Source organism: Neopsephotus bourkii, unplaced genomic scaffold, assembly GCF_033783945.1.
Source record: "Neopsephotus bourkii isolate Nb327-2 ecotype Australia unplaced genomic scaffold, CSIRO-AGI_Nbou_v1 NB_1632, whole genome shotgun sequence".
NCBI classification, from domain to species: domain Eukaryota; kingdom Metazoa; phylum Chordata; class Aves; order Psittaciformes; family Psittacidae; genus Neopsephotus; species Neopsephotus bourkii.
The window spans coordinates 1,093,670-1,109,898 of NW_026902107.1; the positions used below are offsets into that span (position 1 = coordinate 1,093,670).

A 16,229-nucleotide genomic window follows, 5' to 3' on the forward strand; every position below is an offset into this window, starting at 1 on the left:
GAAAGGGCAAGTCCTCCCACTCCGGGGAAGGCTCCTTTCCTTCGCATAGAGCTATTGTATTTTGGTGATCTGTTTCTTGAAGAACTACTTGTACCATTCACAAGGAGAGAAAAGAAGCAACAGGACCCCTAAAGCTGGTAACTGTGAGGAGGGGAGGGGGAAGCAGAGGCTGTGTTTGCATTGCTGCTGCCTCCAGCCCCGGCCTGTGGCCACGGTGAGAGCCCACCTTCAGCTTTACTTGAAATCTATTTTTTTCCATGAGAAACACCTTTTGAGTCGTGGGTTTTTCTTCTGGATCAAGGTGGGGGGGGCGGGGGAGGTGGGGGGGGGGGTGGTGTGGTATTTCCAGTTCCCAGCTGTGCCTCCTGCTCGCAGGTACATCGTGTGTATTGGACCAAACCAAGGCACATCGCTGTATTTTCTAAAGGACGTAGAGGTGACTATTGATCGAATTGGGCTGCAGCGCTACCGCTGCGTACGCAATTGCTGTGATTTACGTAAAGGGAGCACTGCGGGGCAGGAGCAACGGGACCCGAGCGCTCCGGCTCCTGCTCCGCGGCTCCCTCCCGCACTGGGCGAGCCCCTGGAGCCTCCTCAACCTCTTCCATCGCTTCCCCAGGCCCGCATTAACCGGCAGCGGCCCCGCGGGACGAGGCTTTGACCGTCAAACTCGACCCGTGCTGGGCCGCCGCGGGGCACTATTGGAACTGTAGGCACACCGGAAGGGAGAGCTCGGCCCCACGAGGGGCATGCTGGGAATTGTAGTCCATAGAACAGGCAAGACCGCGCGCAAAGCACTCTGGGAGTTGTAGTTCGCCGTTCTCCCGGCATGCCCCACACTACCTCACCGCTGATTGGGCGGTGGCGAGGCCCGGCGCTTGCGCGTTCCGCGGCCGGTGGGAGGCCCGGGCCGGAGCCGCTTCCTTCAGCGCGGAGCCCGGCGGGGGGCGGCGGCACCGGGCACCGGTACCGGGGAGCGGCCGCTCCCTCCTCCCCCCCCCACCCTCCCCCGCAACCCTTCCGCTCTGGTGGACCGCGGTGCTGCCGGTCTCTGCGCGCTGATTGGCTGAGGAGAGAGCGGAGCCGTGCGTCAGAGCGCTGGCGGTGACGCCACGGGGGTGCGTGCGTGACGTCAGCGCGGGACCGGGGGGCTCGTGGCCGATGTTAACGGCGGGGGGGGCGATGGGGTCGCGGCCTGCACGGGGCGGGGGGGGGGGGGGGGGGGCGATGTGGGGCACTGGGGAGCGGTGTTAATGAGGTACGGGTCTGATGGGGGTGGTCCCGGCCGTCCCGCGGTGTCGGTGTCAAGGGCAGGGGGTGCTGAGGAGGGGACCGGGTCCGAGCATCGCCGCTGCCCCGGGGCCCGGTGTCAGCCCCCGGCAGAGGGAAAGCGGGGCCGGGAGGCGGGAGCGGACACGTGTGCGGGGCCCCGCGCCGGGTCTCTCGCGTGTTCTCGCTGTGGGCCTCATCCGGGGCTGTCCCCCCCGTCCCCCCCACCCCGGAACCGTGCCCTGCGCCCCGGGAGCGGTTCCTGCCCTGCGGGTGGGGGGCAGAGGTGCTGAGCTCTCTGCTGCCCCGGTCCCTGTCAGCGGAGGCTGCTCTGGGGTTGGAATCCAAGGGTAAAACGCAGTGGGGATGAAGGGGAGGTTGTGCCCAGCGCGGTTTGCGCTATGTGCGCATCCGGAGGTGCTGCCTTCAGGCTGTTCCAGCTTGCCTCAGGTGGAAAAGGAGTTCTCCTTAATGCAGGAGCTGCTCCTGGGAAGGGGGACACTGAAACACAAGGATGCTTCCTCAGCACAGAGCCGCCGCTGCCAGGAGCGAGCTCCTTCCCAGCCCTGGTGCATGGCTCCTCAAATCAAAGCGTTGCTGCTCACAAACGGCCCCTGCTTCTCTTTCCCTCCCTTTAGGCTTTTCCAGGCTGAGCCAGGAGGAAGCTCACGATGAAGAACCAAGGTGGCGAGACCAAAGCAGCCCCACGGCCTCCCAGCTCCCCCAGGATGAGCAGCGCTCTGGTGCTGGAGGAGGGCGATGCACCGGAGGCCACGGCACCCCCGGAAGGTGGGGAGGCCCCAGGGCTGGGTCAGGCTTGATTCTGTTCATGTTAATCAAGCAGCTCTCAGTTAAAACCAACCCTGCCATTGAATTGTGCTGGCTCCGGGGTAGCAAAGGGGGTTCGTTTGGTGATGGCTGCTGTGAGGCTCCTCTGGAGAGGCTTCAGTGCCTCCTGGCTGCTCTTCCCCAAAGCCCCTGCAGCTGGGGCCAAGAGGCAGTGCAGCTGCTCTCACACATAAAGAGGAGGCTGCCCCAGCTTCCAGATCCATTGTCATGGAAAAACGCCTGGCTCTGGGGATATTGGGAAGCGGTTCCTGTGAGGGAAGGCTCCAACACAACCTGCACACAACCTGCTTTCCATCATGGGTGGTGGGGAGGAAGGGGAGCTCCTGCTCTTGACAGATGTCAGGGGCCTGGTTGTGCTCCCTGATCGAAGCAGTGGCTGTGGCGGTGCCCCAGCGTTGTCAGGGCAGCTGGCTGGGATGCAGCGGAACAAAGCAGCTTATGTGCAGCCTGGAGAGGAGCTGCATGGAGACCTCAGAGCAGCTTCCAGTGTCTGAGGGGGGCTATAAGGATGCTGGAGAGGGGCTCTGCATCAGGAACTGGAGCGATAGGACAAGGGGTGATGGGTTCAGACTGAAACAGGGGAAGTTCAGGTTGGAGATAAGGAGGAAGTTCTTTACTGTGAGGGTGCTGAGGCGCTGGCACAGGGTGCCCAGAGAAGCTGTGGCTGCCCCATCAAGGCCAGGTTGGACACAGGGGCTTGGAGCAAGCTGCTCCAGTGGAAGGGGTCCCTGCCCGTGGCAGGGGTTGGAGCTGGAGGAGCTTTAAGGTCCTTTCTAACCCAAACCATTCCATGACTCCATGTTGCTGAAGTTCAGCCCCTCAGTGCCATGGGGTGCTCAGAAACCCTTCCCTTTGCCCTGTGCTTACAGAGCCCAGAGGGGCTCTATAATGGAAGTGAATCTCATGCTTTGTGTTCCATCTCCCACAGCTCCTCTGGCACAGGAGGACACCAAATCCTCCCGGCCCGCCGTGCGCGACGTCTCGGAGGAGCTGAGCAGGCAGCTTGAGGACATCCTGAACACGTACTGCGTGGATGCCAGGCAGGAGGCACCGGGGGAGGACGGGGGCCAGAGTGAGCCCCCGGAGCCTGAGGAGCCCGAGAAGGGCCGCAGCGAGTCCCCAAGGAACGGGGAGCAGGAGCAGGGCGGCCCCGAGATGAACGGGGAGAAGGAGAGCACCAAAGGGACTGAAGAGTTCCGGCCCGGGGAGGAGTGTGGGGAGCGGGATCAGAAGAAGGCACAGGAGAAGAAGAAAGCCAAAGGCCTGGGTAAGAGGTTCCTTGCTCTGGTGATGTTCCCAGCCCGAGAGCTTCAGTGGGTCCTGGACTTTACACAGCTTCAGTTGCCCTCAGCATCACTTGGGAATGATGCAGCATCCTGCATCAGGGAGGTTGTGAATGCTCCATCCCTGGTGGTGTTCAAGGCCAGGTTGGATGAAGCCTTGGGTGACCTGGTTTAGTGTGAGGTGTCCCTGCCCATGGCAGGGGGGTTGGAACTGGGTGATCTTGAGGTCCTTTCCAACCCAAACCATTCTATGATTCTATGATCTTGTGTGAGGAGATGTACTGAGTGCTGCAAAGGCACTGGCTGCTCCTGGGTGCTGCTGTGTGATGGTCTCTCCTGCTGGGTATGACCCTTTGTAGCCAGCCCAGTGCTGGTTTCCCACTTGGAAAACCAGGTCCCTCCCCAGCTCAGCTGAAATCCGTGGGGCAGAGGCCTGAGAAAGCACTGGAGATGTCGCTCTGGCCAGGGCAGGGCTGTGAGGCCTGGTTTGTGTCTCTGCTCTCTTTGCCCTCGGGAGCCAGGATGCTGTGTGAGTGCTGTTGTTGTAATGGCATGTCTCCTTCCAGGCAAAGAGATCACTTTGCTGATGCAGACCCTGAACACCCTGAGCACGCCAGAGGAGAAGCTTGCAGCCCTGTGCAAGAAATACGCTGAGCTGGTGAGTGCTGGTTCCTTCCAGGCTCTGGGGCTGGGTGAGGACGCTGCAGCCATGAGGAGGCAGAAGGTGCTTGTAGATACTTGGGGTTTGTCTTGTTTGTGCAAGGAGCAGGCCAGGAGCTTTGCAGTGCGTGACCTGGGATCCCTGCACTGCTGGAGATCCAAACAGTAGAGGAATGATGGTGCTGGGTCCAGGCAGGCAGCCTAAGCAAGGACAGGAGCAAATCTGCTCCTCTCAGAGCACAGAGAGCGCTCCACTGATCCCCATGTCCCTCCTTGGGATGCTCTGCTCCGTCTGGCTGCATCCGTGCCCTTTGCTCCCCTGTCGCAGCTGGAGGAGCACCGGAACTCCCAGAAGCAGATGAAGATCTTGCAGAAGAAGCAGACGCAGCTGGTGCAGGAGAAGGACCACCTGCAGAGTGAGCACAGCAAAGCCATCCTGGCCCGCAGCAAGCTGGAGAGCCTGTGCCGCGAGCTCCAGAGGCACAACCGCACCCTCAAGGCAGGTGTCTCCTGGCTGCTGCTTCACCCCAGCCCTTGGATCAGCCGCTCTGGCACGTTTCCCTTCACCCAGAGGCAGGGCAGAGCTTTGGGTCTGCTCTTGAACCATCCCTGCCCATGGTGTCTGGGTGTTATTTCAGAGGGGAAAGGCCCAAAGTGACTTCCTCGTTGATGGAAGCAATGGTGGGAGGCTGGGGGAGCTCTGAGCATCCCCAGTTTGGGCTCAAGCACAGAGGATGATGTGTCCCTGCCTTCCTCCTGCAGGAGGAGGGCGTCCAGCGTGCGCGGGAGGAAGAGGAGAAGCGGAAGGAGGTGACATCCCACTTCCAGGTGACACTGAACGACATCCAGCTCCAGATGGAGCAGCACAACGAGAGGAACTCCAAGCTGCGCCAGGAGAACATGGAGCTGGCAGAGAGGCTCAAGAAGCTCATCGAGCAGTACGAGCTGCGGGAGGAGGTGGGAGATGTGGGGCTGGGCTGCAGGGGGGGGGATCTGGGGTCGCAAGGCCTGGGTTGGGTGTGTTGGTGACCGAGTGGTGCTGTTCCCTTGGCAGCACATCGATAAGGTGTTCAAACACAAGGACCTGCAGCAGCAGCTGGTGGATGCCAAGCTCCAGCAGGCACAGGAGATGCTGAAGGAGGCAGAGGAGAGACACCAGCGGGAGAAGGACTTTGTAAGTCTTAGAGTAGCTCTCTCATGGTTGTGAATGCTTTTGGCCTTGTCCCTCTGGGGTGGTTTGTCCCTGTGGGATCCCTGGTGCAGAGCCCAGTTGGGATCAGGCCATCCCAGGCCTCCTGCATGCCCCAGAGGGGGATCCCTGCTTTGCTCTTCCAGTGCCCCCAAGCCCGTCCCTGGCTGCAGGCCATGCAGCAGCCACGTAACTGCTTTTGCTCTTCCCCAGCTGCTGAAGGAAGCTGTGGAGTCCCAGAGGATGTGTGAGCTGATGAAGCAACAGGAGACCCATCTCAAGCAGCAGGTGAGACGTTACCTGGTTGATGAGATGGGAGTTACCTGGGCTCTGTGCTCGGCCTCATTGTTGGTTTGGGGTCTTTTTCCTTCCTCCCTAAGCAGGAAACCACCCAAAGGTCCCTAACGTGGGAAGCGCAGGGGTAGGGGTGCTGCTGGCTTTGGTGTTGCTGAGCCTGTGTTGGCATGGTGTGAGCTGAGAATTCCTGCAGCAGTTCTGCCTTGTGGCTTCTCCCAGTGCTGGGAGCAGTGCTGGGATCACTGCAGCAGACCCAGCCTCTTGCCAAGGCCAGGGGGTGTTTGTGGCACCCCTCACTCCCAGCATCCTTCCCTAGGAAAGAGTTTTCCCCCATTCCCTGCTCCCTGCCGCTGGCAGAGCAGCTCCAGCCCCTGGTTTATCACCAAGCCCAGTCAGGAGATCCCAGCTCAGTTCCTGGCTCTAACCCTGCCTCTCCCCACAGCTGGCTCTCTACACCGAGAAGTTTGAGGAGTTCCAGAACACCCTTTCCAAGAGCAGTGAAGTGTTCACCACGTTCAAGCAGGAGATGGAGAAGGTGGGTACCGCGGCTGCTCCTGGCCAGGCTCCCTGCTTACATCGCCTTGATGCTGCTGGGAGCTGGGGGTTCCTGGTGCTAAGATCAGCCACAAGGTCGCTGCCAGCTTGGCAGTAGGGATGAGCAGCACAACCCTGTCCCCCTGCACTGCTGGTTCCTGCTCAGTGCAGCACAACCCTGTCCCCACTGCTGGTTCCTGATCAGTGCAGCACAACCCTGTCCCCACTGCTGGTTCCTGATCAGTGCAGCACAACCCTGTCCCCTGCACTGCTGGTTCCTGCTCAGTGCTTGGAGCTGGCTGCAGGAGATAGGGAGATGTTCCCCAGGCCAGCAGAAGCTCACACTGGGATCTTGGGATGTCACAGCAGCGCTCTGCCCTGCCTTACTCATCCCCTTTCTGTCACCTGTAGATGACAAAGAAGATCAAGAAGCTGGAGAAGGAGACCACGATGTACCGCTCTCGCTGGGAGAGCAGCAACAAGGCGCTGCTGGAGATGGCTGAAGAGGTGAGGATGCTCCGGCTGGCCTGTTCCCTGCCTATGGTGCTGGGAGCCCTCTGGTCCATGGTCAGAGCAGAGGTGGGTGGGAGAGCTCTGTCTCTGCAGCAGTTGGCCTCTATGGGAGCACAGGAAGAAAGCAGCCGTGATGGCAGCATCAGGTTTGGTGTGGTCTTGGCAGTGCTGGGGTTCATCGGTTGGATTTGGTGGTCTTCAAGGGCTTTTCCAACCTCACCGGTGCAGTGAGCCTAGGGTCTTTGGATGCCAAACGTTGGCTCCATCACGAGTATTTCCCCACCTTGGGCTCCCCCCGGGGTTTGTGCCTGAAGGAGCCTGAACCTCTGCTCTCTTTGCAGAAAACCCTGCGGGACAAAGAGTTAGAGGGGCTGCAGGTGAAAATCCAGCGCCTGGAGAAGCTGTGCCGAGCCCTGCAGACCGAGCGCAACGACCTCAACAAGAAGGTGCAGGACCTGTGTGCCCACGTGCCCCGGGCAGACACCGACCTGGGCGAACCCCTGAAGGACCCCCCTCGGGACAGCTCGGATGCGGTGGCTCCAGCCGAGGAATGCCTCAACTTGGGAAAGCCAACGCAGAGCCTGGATCCTGCACCCGAGAGCATGGGGGAACTGAGCATAGGAGCCTTGGGGCAGAGCGGGACTGAGGGAGGCAGCCGGGGCGCTGACTGAGCCTGCTGTGCGCCAGCACAGGTAGGGCGAGGGAGGGTAAGGTCAGTGCTCCCATAGACTCGCATCTGGTGCCCCTCTCCAGGTCTTGGGATGGGCAGGAGAGGCCCTGAGGGGACCTGAGATTTCCTAGCTTAGGTTTTTGGAGGGTTTTTAAGATTTTATATATATATATATGATATATAAAGACATGCAGGGCAGCCATAGGTGAAAACGAGAACGACCCAACCCTGCGTGTGCGTGAGTAACTAATATATGGAGCTCAACTGATCGACCCTCTCACTGGGAGACCTTGGCATGGGCAGGCTGCAGCTCCCCAGAAACCTCGTGCACCTCAGGAAAGGGGGTGCCTGGATCTGCCCTGGCCCAGCGGGAACATCCGGATGCAGCAACGCTCTCACATGGAGCGAAAGGAACCGAGCCAAGCAGGGAGAAAAGGAAGCATTTCCCAGCTGGGTCAGGAAGGGGCAGGCTCCTGGACTTGCTCCATGCTCTGGCTGGCAGCAAATGAGGCCGTTTCCCCTCCTCAGTGTGGGTTTTGTGTGTGAAACAGGGACAGAAGGCAGCGGAGCAGCTGGGGGGGGCCCGGTTCTCCCCAGAGCCTGCTGGTGTCTCAGTAGCCTTATGAATTCACAGTTGCCTCTTTGCTATACGCACACGTGCACAAGTGTATTAAACAGTTAACCCAAAGCTCTCCTTCCCCAGTGTTTTACACATGGATGTGGGAGGGGAGCCCCTGTGCCCCTGCCCCAGCTCCATCCCTCGGTGCCAAGTGGAGGTCCATGGAGCTGGGGCTCCGGGAGGATGAACCCTGCATCTGCTCTGAGACTGCTGCTTAACCTCATCGCTGGGACCGCAGGGGGCTGCTCTCAGACCCCCATGGACCCTCAGCCTGGCCGTGCTGGTGCTGTCACAGCTCCCCCCCTTTTTCCTTTCCCCCTTGGAGCCTCTCCCCAGCGCAGGTCTCTGCAGGGGGAAGCACTGACCCGAAGGGCCCTGTTGTGTTGTGCTGTGATGGACACACTGGAGCCTGCTGCTGGCACAGGCCTGGGGGCGGTTCTTGTTGCCTCAAGGCTTTCTTTGCCCTGTTCTGGGAGCCCTCAGCTCGTTGGAAACCTCCTCCTGCAGCTCCTCTTCACCGCAGGCTCCTTTCAGCGTTGCCTTCCTTTGGCTGGGAGCTGTTCCTCGCCGTGCAGCAGCTTTGGTTTCTCTCCCAGCACCGGGGCTGCTCTCGCACCTCCGCATCCCCCTCAGGGCTAACAAAGAGCAGAGATGGGCTCTCTGGAGCCTCCGCAGAGCCGCAGCCTTCAGCACCCGATGGGGCGAGTGTGGCTTCGGCACCGCTGCTTCCTCCTTTGCCTCTGGAAGGAGCCCCCTGCAAGTGAATGTGGCTCTGACCTGGCGGGAGCAGCCGGGCTCCGGGATTCCCTTCCTAAAACCTCTTAGGAAAGCACTGAGCCCCTTTTGGTTTCCTTTCCCTGATGCAGGACAGGACCCGCTGCAGGGGCTCCTCCTTCCTACCCCATAGAAACCCCCTTGCCCTCACTGCTGCTGCCTCTTGTTTGTTGCTCATCGTGTTTTGGGGTGAAGATTTGGGCTGCGGGGCACGAAGGGGGGAGGCCGGGAGGGACCCGGGGTTTGGCTTTGTCCCTCCGGTGCCGCTCGCCCTCCCTATGAGCCATGGAGCCCCTGGGGCGCCGTGCCCTGCACCAGCCGCTGCCGTCCTGATGGCATCCAACTGGTGTCGGGCTGGTCCCTGGCGCTGGCATCACCCCTGAAGCGGTTCCGCAGAGGGGACCGGGGGGGGGCCGCGGTGGTGGCAGGACCATGGCCGCATCCTGCCCACGGAGCCGGTGCTGGGGCTGGGAGCGGCGCGGCCCCGGAGGAAGTTCCCTTTCCCTTTAAATGCAAATCCCAGCGCCGGGGCTGCGGGACCAGAGTGTCCGGAGGGGCCGCGGCCGGGTGCGCTCCGCAGGCTGGGCCGGCGCCTGGCGCAGGTCAGTGCGGTGCGGGCAAAGGGGCTCCCCCATCCCGGTGCTGCCGCTGTTGAAGGGCCCCGAGCGGGGCTTGGGGAGGGGCCGGGTCCCTTGGCTCCGGTGCATGTGACCGGAATCCTCCTTCCCGTTGGGAAGCGGCTCCCGGCTGCGGCTCAGCCCCGGGGCTTTGTTCCTCACGCTGGGAATGCCACGGGCTGGGGCAGGCGGGGGGCTCCGCTCCGGGCGCTGCTGCTGCTCCCTGCGGGCACCCCGAGAGCGGCCGCTGGGGGCGGACGGGTCCTGCCCGAGGACACCCGCGGGAGCCAGCAGCAGCCGGGTCTGTCCCCCGCAGGGTCCCCGGGCCCCCATCGCCATGGAGGAGCGGAGGAGGAAGCGCAGCCCCCGGCGCTGCCCGGCCCAGCCGCTGCCCCCCAGCAGGAGCTCGTCCTTCCCGCTGCCGATGCCAGCCCTGCCCTCGCCCCGGCAGCGCGCCCGGCTCCGGCGGTCAGTGCGGGGCAGGGGAAGAGCCGGCACCAGTGTCTGTGTGCCCAGTGCGGGTGGCACCAGTGCCTGTGTGCCCAGTGCGGGTGACAACAGTGCCTGTGTGCCCACTATGGGTGATACCAGTGTCTGTGTGCCCAGTGCGGGTGGCACCAGTGTCTGTGTACCCGGTATGGGTGACACCAGTGTCTGTGCACCCAGTGGAGGTGACACCAGTGTCTGTGTGCCCAGTGCGGGTGACAGCAGTGTCTGTGTACCTGGTATGGGTGACACCAGTGTCTGTGTACCCAGTGCGGGTGACACCAGTGTCTATGCACCCTGTCTGGGTGACACCAGTGTCTGTGTACCCTGTGCGGGTGACACCAGTGTCTGTGCTCCCGGTATGGGTGACACCAGTGTCCGTGTACCCTGTGCGGGTGACACCAGTGTCTCTGTACCTGGTATGGGTGACACCAGTGTCTATGCACCCTGTCCGGGTGACACCAGTGTCTGTGCTCCCAGTATGGGTGACACTAGTGTCTCTGTACCTGGTATGGGTAACACCAGTGTCTATGCGCCCTGTCCGGGTGACACCAGTGTCTGTGTACCCGGTATGGGTAACACCAGTGTCTGTGCGCCCTGTCCGGGTGACACCAGTGTCTCTGTACCTGGTATGGGTGACACCAGTGTCTCTGTACCTGGTATGGGTGACACCAGTGTCTATGCACCCTGTCCGGGTGACACCAGTGTCTGTGCTCCTGGTATGGGTGACACCAGTGTCTGTGTACCCGCTATGGGTGACACCAGTGTCTGTGCTCCTGCTATGGGTGACACCAGTGTCTGTGTACCCGCTATGGGTGACACCAGTGTCTGTGCTCCCGCTATGGGTGACACCAGTGTCTGTGCTCGCGGCGCAGGACGAGCAAGGAGCGGGTGCGCAGCAGCACGGCGGTGGCGCGGGGGGCCCCGCTGCAGCACAGCTTCCTCACCGACGTGTCCGACGTGTGCGAGATGGAGGGGGGGCTGCTCAGCCTCCTCAGCGACTTCCACTCGGGAAAGCTGCAGGCCTTTGGTGAGGGGCTGGTGCCGGGGGGGCAGAGCCCGGGGCAGGGGGGGGGGGCACCGGGGCTGCGGGGCTGTGACGGCTCCGTGTGTGGCGCAGGGAAGGAGTGCTCCTTCCAGCAGCTGGAGCACGTGCGGGAGATGCAGGAGAAGCTGGCGCGGCTCCACTTCGGCCTCGATGGCTGCGTGGAGGAGCTCCCCGAGGAGCAGAAGAAGGCGGCGGCCGACCGGAACCTGGACCAGCTGCTGGCACATGTGAGTGTCCCCCCCTGCCTGCTCCTGATGCCATGGCCACGGTCCCCCCTGGCCCTGGCTGTGCTGCCGGTGCCGTGACCTCTGCCTTTGTCTCCTGCAGCTGGAGGAGCTCAGCAGCTCCATGTATCCTGGGCGATGGTGGCGGTGGCAGTGGTGGTGGAAGTGGTGGTGGTGGTGATTTTAGTGGTGTGACGGTGGTGGTGGTAGTGGCAGCAGTGGTAATGGTGGTAGTGGTGGTGGTGGCAATGGTGGTAGTGGTGACAGTGACGTTGGTGGCAGCAGTGATGATGGTGGCAATGGTGACAAGTGATGATGGTGGTGGTGATGATGATGGTGGCAATGATGGCAGTGGTGATAACAACTGATGGTGGTGATGGTGGCAGGGGTGGTGATGATGATGGTGGTGATGGTGGTGGTGGCACTGGTGACATGATAATGGTGATGGTGATGGTAGCAGCATTGGTGATGGTGATGATGGCAGCATTGGTGATGGTGATGATGGTGGCGATGGTGGTACTGGTGATGGTGATGATGGTGGCGATGGTGATGGTGGTGATGGTGATGCTGGTGGCACTGGTGATGGTGATGGTGACAGTGATGGCAATGGTTGCCTTGGTGATGATGATGATGGCGATGGTGGCACTGGTGATGGTGACAGGGCTGCGCGTCCCCTTTGCGCTCTCCCTTGACCCACACTCAGTCAGAAGCTGCACCTGGCCGAGAGCTCCGACCCCGAGGACTCCGCGGCCTGACCCCGCGCCCGGCCCGGCCGCTGGAGACCCCGCGGCAGCGGCGACACCGGAGCCACCGCAGGGAGAGCGCTACCCCCGCCGCCATCTTGGCATCGCAGCGGCGAGTGGGCGGTGCCTGGCAGTGCCGAGTGGGCGGTGCCTGACTGTGTCGCGCCCGGGTGACGTCATCAACCGGCGCCTGCGTGCCCGGGCCATGGCGGCGGCTCTATGGCTGCGGGAGGAGGCAGAGGGATGGCAGCGGCTGCTGCGGGCCGTGACCCGCCTGCAGGTCGGGGCCGGGGCCGGGGCCGGGGCCGGGGCGAGGGGACCCGGCTGGGACGGGGGGACCTGGATGGGCCGGGTTTGGGGGGGGGGGAAACAGCCGCGGGGGAGCGTAGATGAGGGGGTGCCAGTGGGGGGCACGTCAGGGAGAAGGGGGGCACAGCTGGATGGGGGCACAGCTGCATGGGGCAGAGCTGGATGGGGCACAGCTGGATGGGGCAGAGCTGGAGGGGGCGCAGCTGGATGGAGCACAGATGGAGGAGGCACAGCTGGATGGGAGCAGAGCTGGATGGGAGCTCAGCTGGATGGGGCACAGATGGATGGGACACAGATGGATGGGGCACAGATGGATGGGACACAGATGGATGGGGCACAGATGGATGGGACACAGATGGATGGGGCACAGATGGATGGGAGCACAGCTGGATGGGGCACAGCTGGACGGGAGCACAGCTGGATGGGGTTGGCAGGGGCCGTGCATCGGGCGCTGCCTCATTAAAAGCTGCCGTGGTTCCAGACCCGTCTGCTCCTTGTGCGCCGGGCCGGGTGCTGTGGGTGGCCGGGGGGTGGCTGTGGGTCTCTGTGGGCGGGGTGGGGGGATTGTGACCGGCCCCACGGGCACCCCCCGCCTGTTCCCGCAGGCCTGTGTCAGGGGTTACCTGGTGCGGAAGCGGTTTCAGAGCCTGCAGGCAGCGTTCGAGGAGGTGGTTTTGGAGATCGAAGGAGACCTGAGCCAGCTGCAGTGGAGGGGACGGCTCCTGCCCCGGCCCGTCTTCATCCCCGAGGTCTGTGTGCCAGCACGGGCTGAGCTAATGCAGCCCCTCCGAGGGGGGGGCAGTGGGGGGGCAGCCGTGCAGACGGTGCTTCTGCAGCAGGAACCTGGGATTCTACCCCACAAACCCAGCGGTTCCTTAGGGCTGCCTGGAAGCCTCTCCCTGGCTTGTGCCCGGAGGATTTCGACCCCCAGGTGAAGCTCAGCCTCCAGTCAGGCGGTGCAGGTGACTGCCGTGGGTCTCCCACCTCTCCTGGCCATGCCTTGGCCATTGGATGCGCTCCTGCAGCACCTGAGTGCTGCTCTGCAGGGGTTTGGGCACATCTGGAAGGAAAGCCCTTTAAAGAGTTCCAGTCCGGAGCATGTCAGTGTCCCAGCACTGTTGATGGTGGTGGGCACATCTGGAAGGAAAGCCCTTTAAAGAGTTCCAGTCCGGAGCATGTCAGTGTCCCAGCACTGTTGATGGTGGTGGGCACATCTGGAAGCAAAGCTCTTTAAAGAGTTCCAGTCCGGAGCATGTCAGTGTCCCAGCACTGCTGGTGGTGGTGGGCACATCTGGAAGGAAAGCCCTTTAAAGAGTTCCAGCTTGGAGCACATCAGTGTCCCAGCACTGCTGGTGGTGGTGGGCACATCTGGAAGGAAAGCTCTTTAAAGAGTTCCAGTCCGGAGCACGTCAGTGTTCCAGCACTGCTGGTGGTGGTGGGCACATCTGTAAGGAAAGCCCTTTAAAGAGTTCCAGTCTGGAGCACATCAGTGTCCCAGCACTGCTGGTGGTGGTGGGCACATCTGTAAGGAAAGCCCTTTAAAGAGTTCCAGCTTGGAGCACATCAGTGTCCCAGCACTGCTGATGGTGGTGGGCACATCTGGAAGGAAAGCCCTTTAAAGGGTTCCAGTCCGGAGCATGTCAGTGTCCCAGCACTGCTGATGGTGGTGCACAGAGCCCCTGGCTCACAGTGGGGCCACCGTTGAGGTCGTTGTCTTTTCCATATATTTCAGTCTCTTGCACGTTGCCCCTTTAGGAGCCAGCCCAAGGGAAGTGTTCAAACCCACGGGAGGCTGCACCAAGTGACAAAGCCAGCACAGAAGAACCACAGAAGGAGCTGGATGCTTCTGAGCCAGAGCAGGACCGGGGCTGCAGCAGCATGAATCCTACAGCCCAGCTGCTGAGTGAGAAGGGGCTGAGCCCCACGGCTGCAGGAGATGCAGTGGCCCCTCTGAATCTCGAGGCTGATGCTGATGAACAGCCTGAAAAGGGGTGCAGTGCCCCAGCTGGGAGCAAGGACTGGCAGAACGACAGCAACGTGTCCTCTGGTCTGGAGGCAGAGTCCCTTGGAGCCTGCCTGGGTAAGAGCCAGGAGCTGGGATCTCCTGCATGGGCTCAGGGACCTGCTGGTGAGCACCAGCAGCACAGTAGAGAACCCAAAACCTTGCAAATACCTTGGAGAAGCTGGAGCAGCTCGGTGCAAGGGAGGCAGCAGTGGGAACCTTTGTCCTGCTAATGGGTTATTTCTCACTTCATAGCAGAAATTCCACTTGTGGACATAAAGGAACTTCCTCAGACTCGCTCTGGTCTCCAGTCCTACCGGAACCACTTGGTCATGGAGCTGCTGTGGTTGGAACAAGCTATTGTCAGCCGTAAAAACGTAAGGCTCTACCCTTTCCAAAGCAGTGGGGCAGAGTGGTGGGGCTGGGGTTGAGCGGGGCTGGATCAGTTACCCAGGGGTTGGGCTGGAAGATGCCAGCACCCTTCAGTTTTCCTTCTGTAGGGGAAACGAAGCCCAAAAGGAGTGATAAAGGGGAACAAGAGCTGGGTGGATCTGGTTCCAGGCTTTGCTCCTTGCCTGCTGCAGGGCTGTTGCTGCTTTAACCACCCTGTTTGTCCAATGCAGTGCTCTGTACCCAGGCACTGGGTGGCTTTGCAGTGCTTGAAGGGTGGCATTTGTGCATCTTCTGGCCAAGTGCAGTGATTCTGCTGGCTGATGTGCAAGGGGGCTGCCTTCCTCCTCCGAGACCTTTGGGATTTAATCATGAATACTTGGTTTTCTTTCTCTTGCAGTTCTTGACGTTGAAGCAGAGGCTGGGGGCTCCTGGAGGAGGCCAGTCCTGAGCATAAGGGGCACTTGTATTGGTGTGGAGAAGCTGTGGAGCTGCAGCACCAGCGTTGTGACATGGCCTCGTGGACAGCAGCAGCTCTGGGGAGCTCCAGCTTTCTGGGTTGACGTTTGCCACTTCAGGTGAATGCTGCCAGAAAGCCTTTTGTTTCTGTTAAATGTGACTGTTTGGCCAAAGCAGGGGTTAGACATCACTGTGAAGCCAGGAGGGGGTTGTGTGGCCTGGAGGGGTTCTCAGTGAGACCCCCTTCTACAAGAACCCTATTTCTGTTGGCTGAGCTGGATGGTCCTAGGGGCCAAACAAGGTTAGGAGGACTGTTGCTTGTGCTTGTTGTTGCTTGTCCACAGCTCATTGCTTGTGGTGGAACTAAAATCCCTGAAGGCAGAAGGTGCTTTGAACCTGCAGGAACAAGCTCTTCTGTGCTGACCTGTGTGTGATTCATACCAGTGTCTGAGCTGTGGCTCACATCAAATCTGACCTCCAGGACATGAGGCTTGGTTCCTAACTCGCGTATGGATGGCCATTGTAGCATCTCTCTGTGTGGCAGAGTGACCTGGACTGGTGCTTGAGGGGGCATGTAAGGAGCTGTGGGGTTTGGAGCTTTGTTTATACGTTCCTCTAGTCCAGGAGCATTCAGGGCCCCTCAGAAAGGGACTTTTGACGTGGTGCTGTGGTTTTTTACCCCACGTCTATGGTGGAAATGCTCTGCATTCCTGCTGCCTGAGCAGTCACTCTTGGCATGTGGTGGATGAATCCTTCTGGTCCTGAATGAATCATTTGTTTGTAAATAAAAACCTTTCCTGATGCTCGTCTCTGTTGATTCCTGGCTGGCTCCTGCCTTCTCCTGGGCAGAGCCAAGTGAGGCCATGATCCATTTCAACCCACAGCATCCTGTTCAGTGCAAAGGGTGGAGCATCTGCTGAGATGTGTATGTTTGATGCAGACAGCACAGAAACCCATCACACTTTGCAAGTGATGGCAAAGGGGTGGCAGCATCTGGACAGTGCTGCTGTGGATGGGATGTGAGCTGCTGCCGTCAAGATACTGGTGCTTACTGTGCCTCCAGGCATGCTAATCATAGAATCAGAGTGGTTTGGGTTGGAAAGGACCTTAAAGGTCCTCCAGCTCCAACCCCTTCCACTGGAGCAGCTTGCTCCAAGCGCCTGTGTCCAACCTGGCCTTGAACACTGCCAGGGATGGGGCAGCCACAGCTTCTCTGTTAAGTCTGAGCCTGGTGGCCACAGTGCCTGGTGAGGGAGCTCGCAGTGTTGGGTGTCTGAGCATTCAAGAGCCGTTT

At 60.9% G+C, this 16,229-nt stretch overlaps 3 protein-coding genes across 3 annotated transcripts; all 3 read left to right on the forward strand.

Moving 5' to 3' along the window:
- Positions 1-1,005: 1,005 nt before the first annotated feature.
- On the forward strand, positions 1,006-7,709 carry TXLNA (taxilin alpha). The gene is made up of 12 exons (XM_061373689.1): positions 1,006-1,118; positions 1,908-2,058; positions 3,047-3,385; positions 3,968-4,059; positions 4,390-4,560; positions 4,824-5,018; positions 5,116-5,235; positions 5,464-5,538; positions 5,990-6,082; positions 6,493-6,588; positions 6,936-7,286; positions 7,451-7,709. The coding sequence occupies exons 2-11, from the start codon at positions 1,941-1,943 to the stop codon at positions 7,263-7,265; spliced, it is 1,629 nt and encodes a 542-aa protein (XP_061229673.1). The 5' UTR covers positions 1,006-1,118; positions 1,908-1,940; the 3' UTR covers positions 7,266-7,286; positions 7,451-7,709.
- A 1,891-nt stretch (positions 7,710-9,600) lies between these two features.
- CCDC28B (coiled-coil domain containing 28B) lies at positions 9,601-11,826 on the forward strand. Its single transcript, XM_061373685.1, has 5 exons — positions 9,601-9,742; positions 10,636-10,790; positions 10,881-11,035; positions 11,136-11,158; positions 11,736-11,826. The coding sequence occupies exons 1-5, from the start codon at positions 9,612-9,614 to the stop codon at positions 11,785-11,787; spliced, it is 516 nt and encodes a 171-aa protein (XP_061229669.1). The 5' UTR covers positions 9,601-9,611; the 3' UTR covers positions 11,788-11,826.
- Positions 11,827-11,980: 154 nt separating this feature from the next.
- IQCC (IQ motif containing C) lies at positions 11,981-15,249 on the forward strand. Its single transcript, XM_061373690.1, has 5 exons — positions 11,981-12,055; positions 12,690-12,833; positions 13,840-14,164; positions 14,345-14,463; positions 14,877-15,249. The coding sequence occupies exons 1-5, from the start codon at positions 11,981-11,983 to the stop codon at positions 14,925-14,927; spliced, it is 714 nt and encodes a 237-aa protein (XP_061229674.1). The 3' UTR covers positions 14,928-15,249.
- Positions 15,250-16,229: the final 980 nt, after the last annotated feature.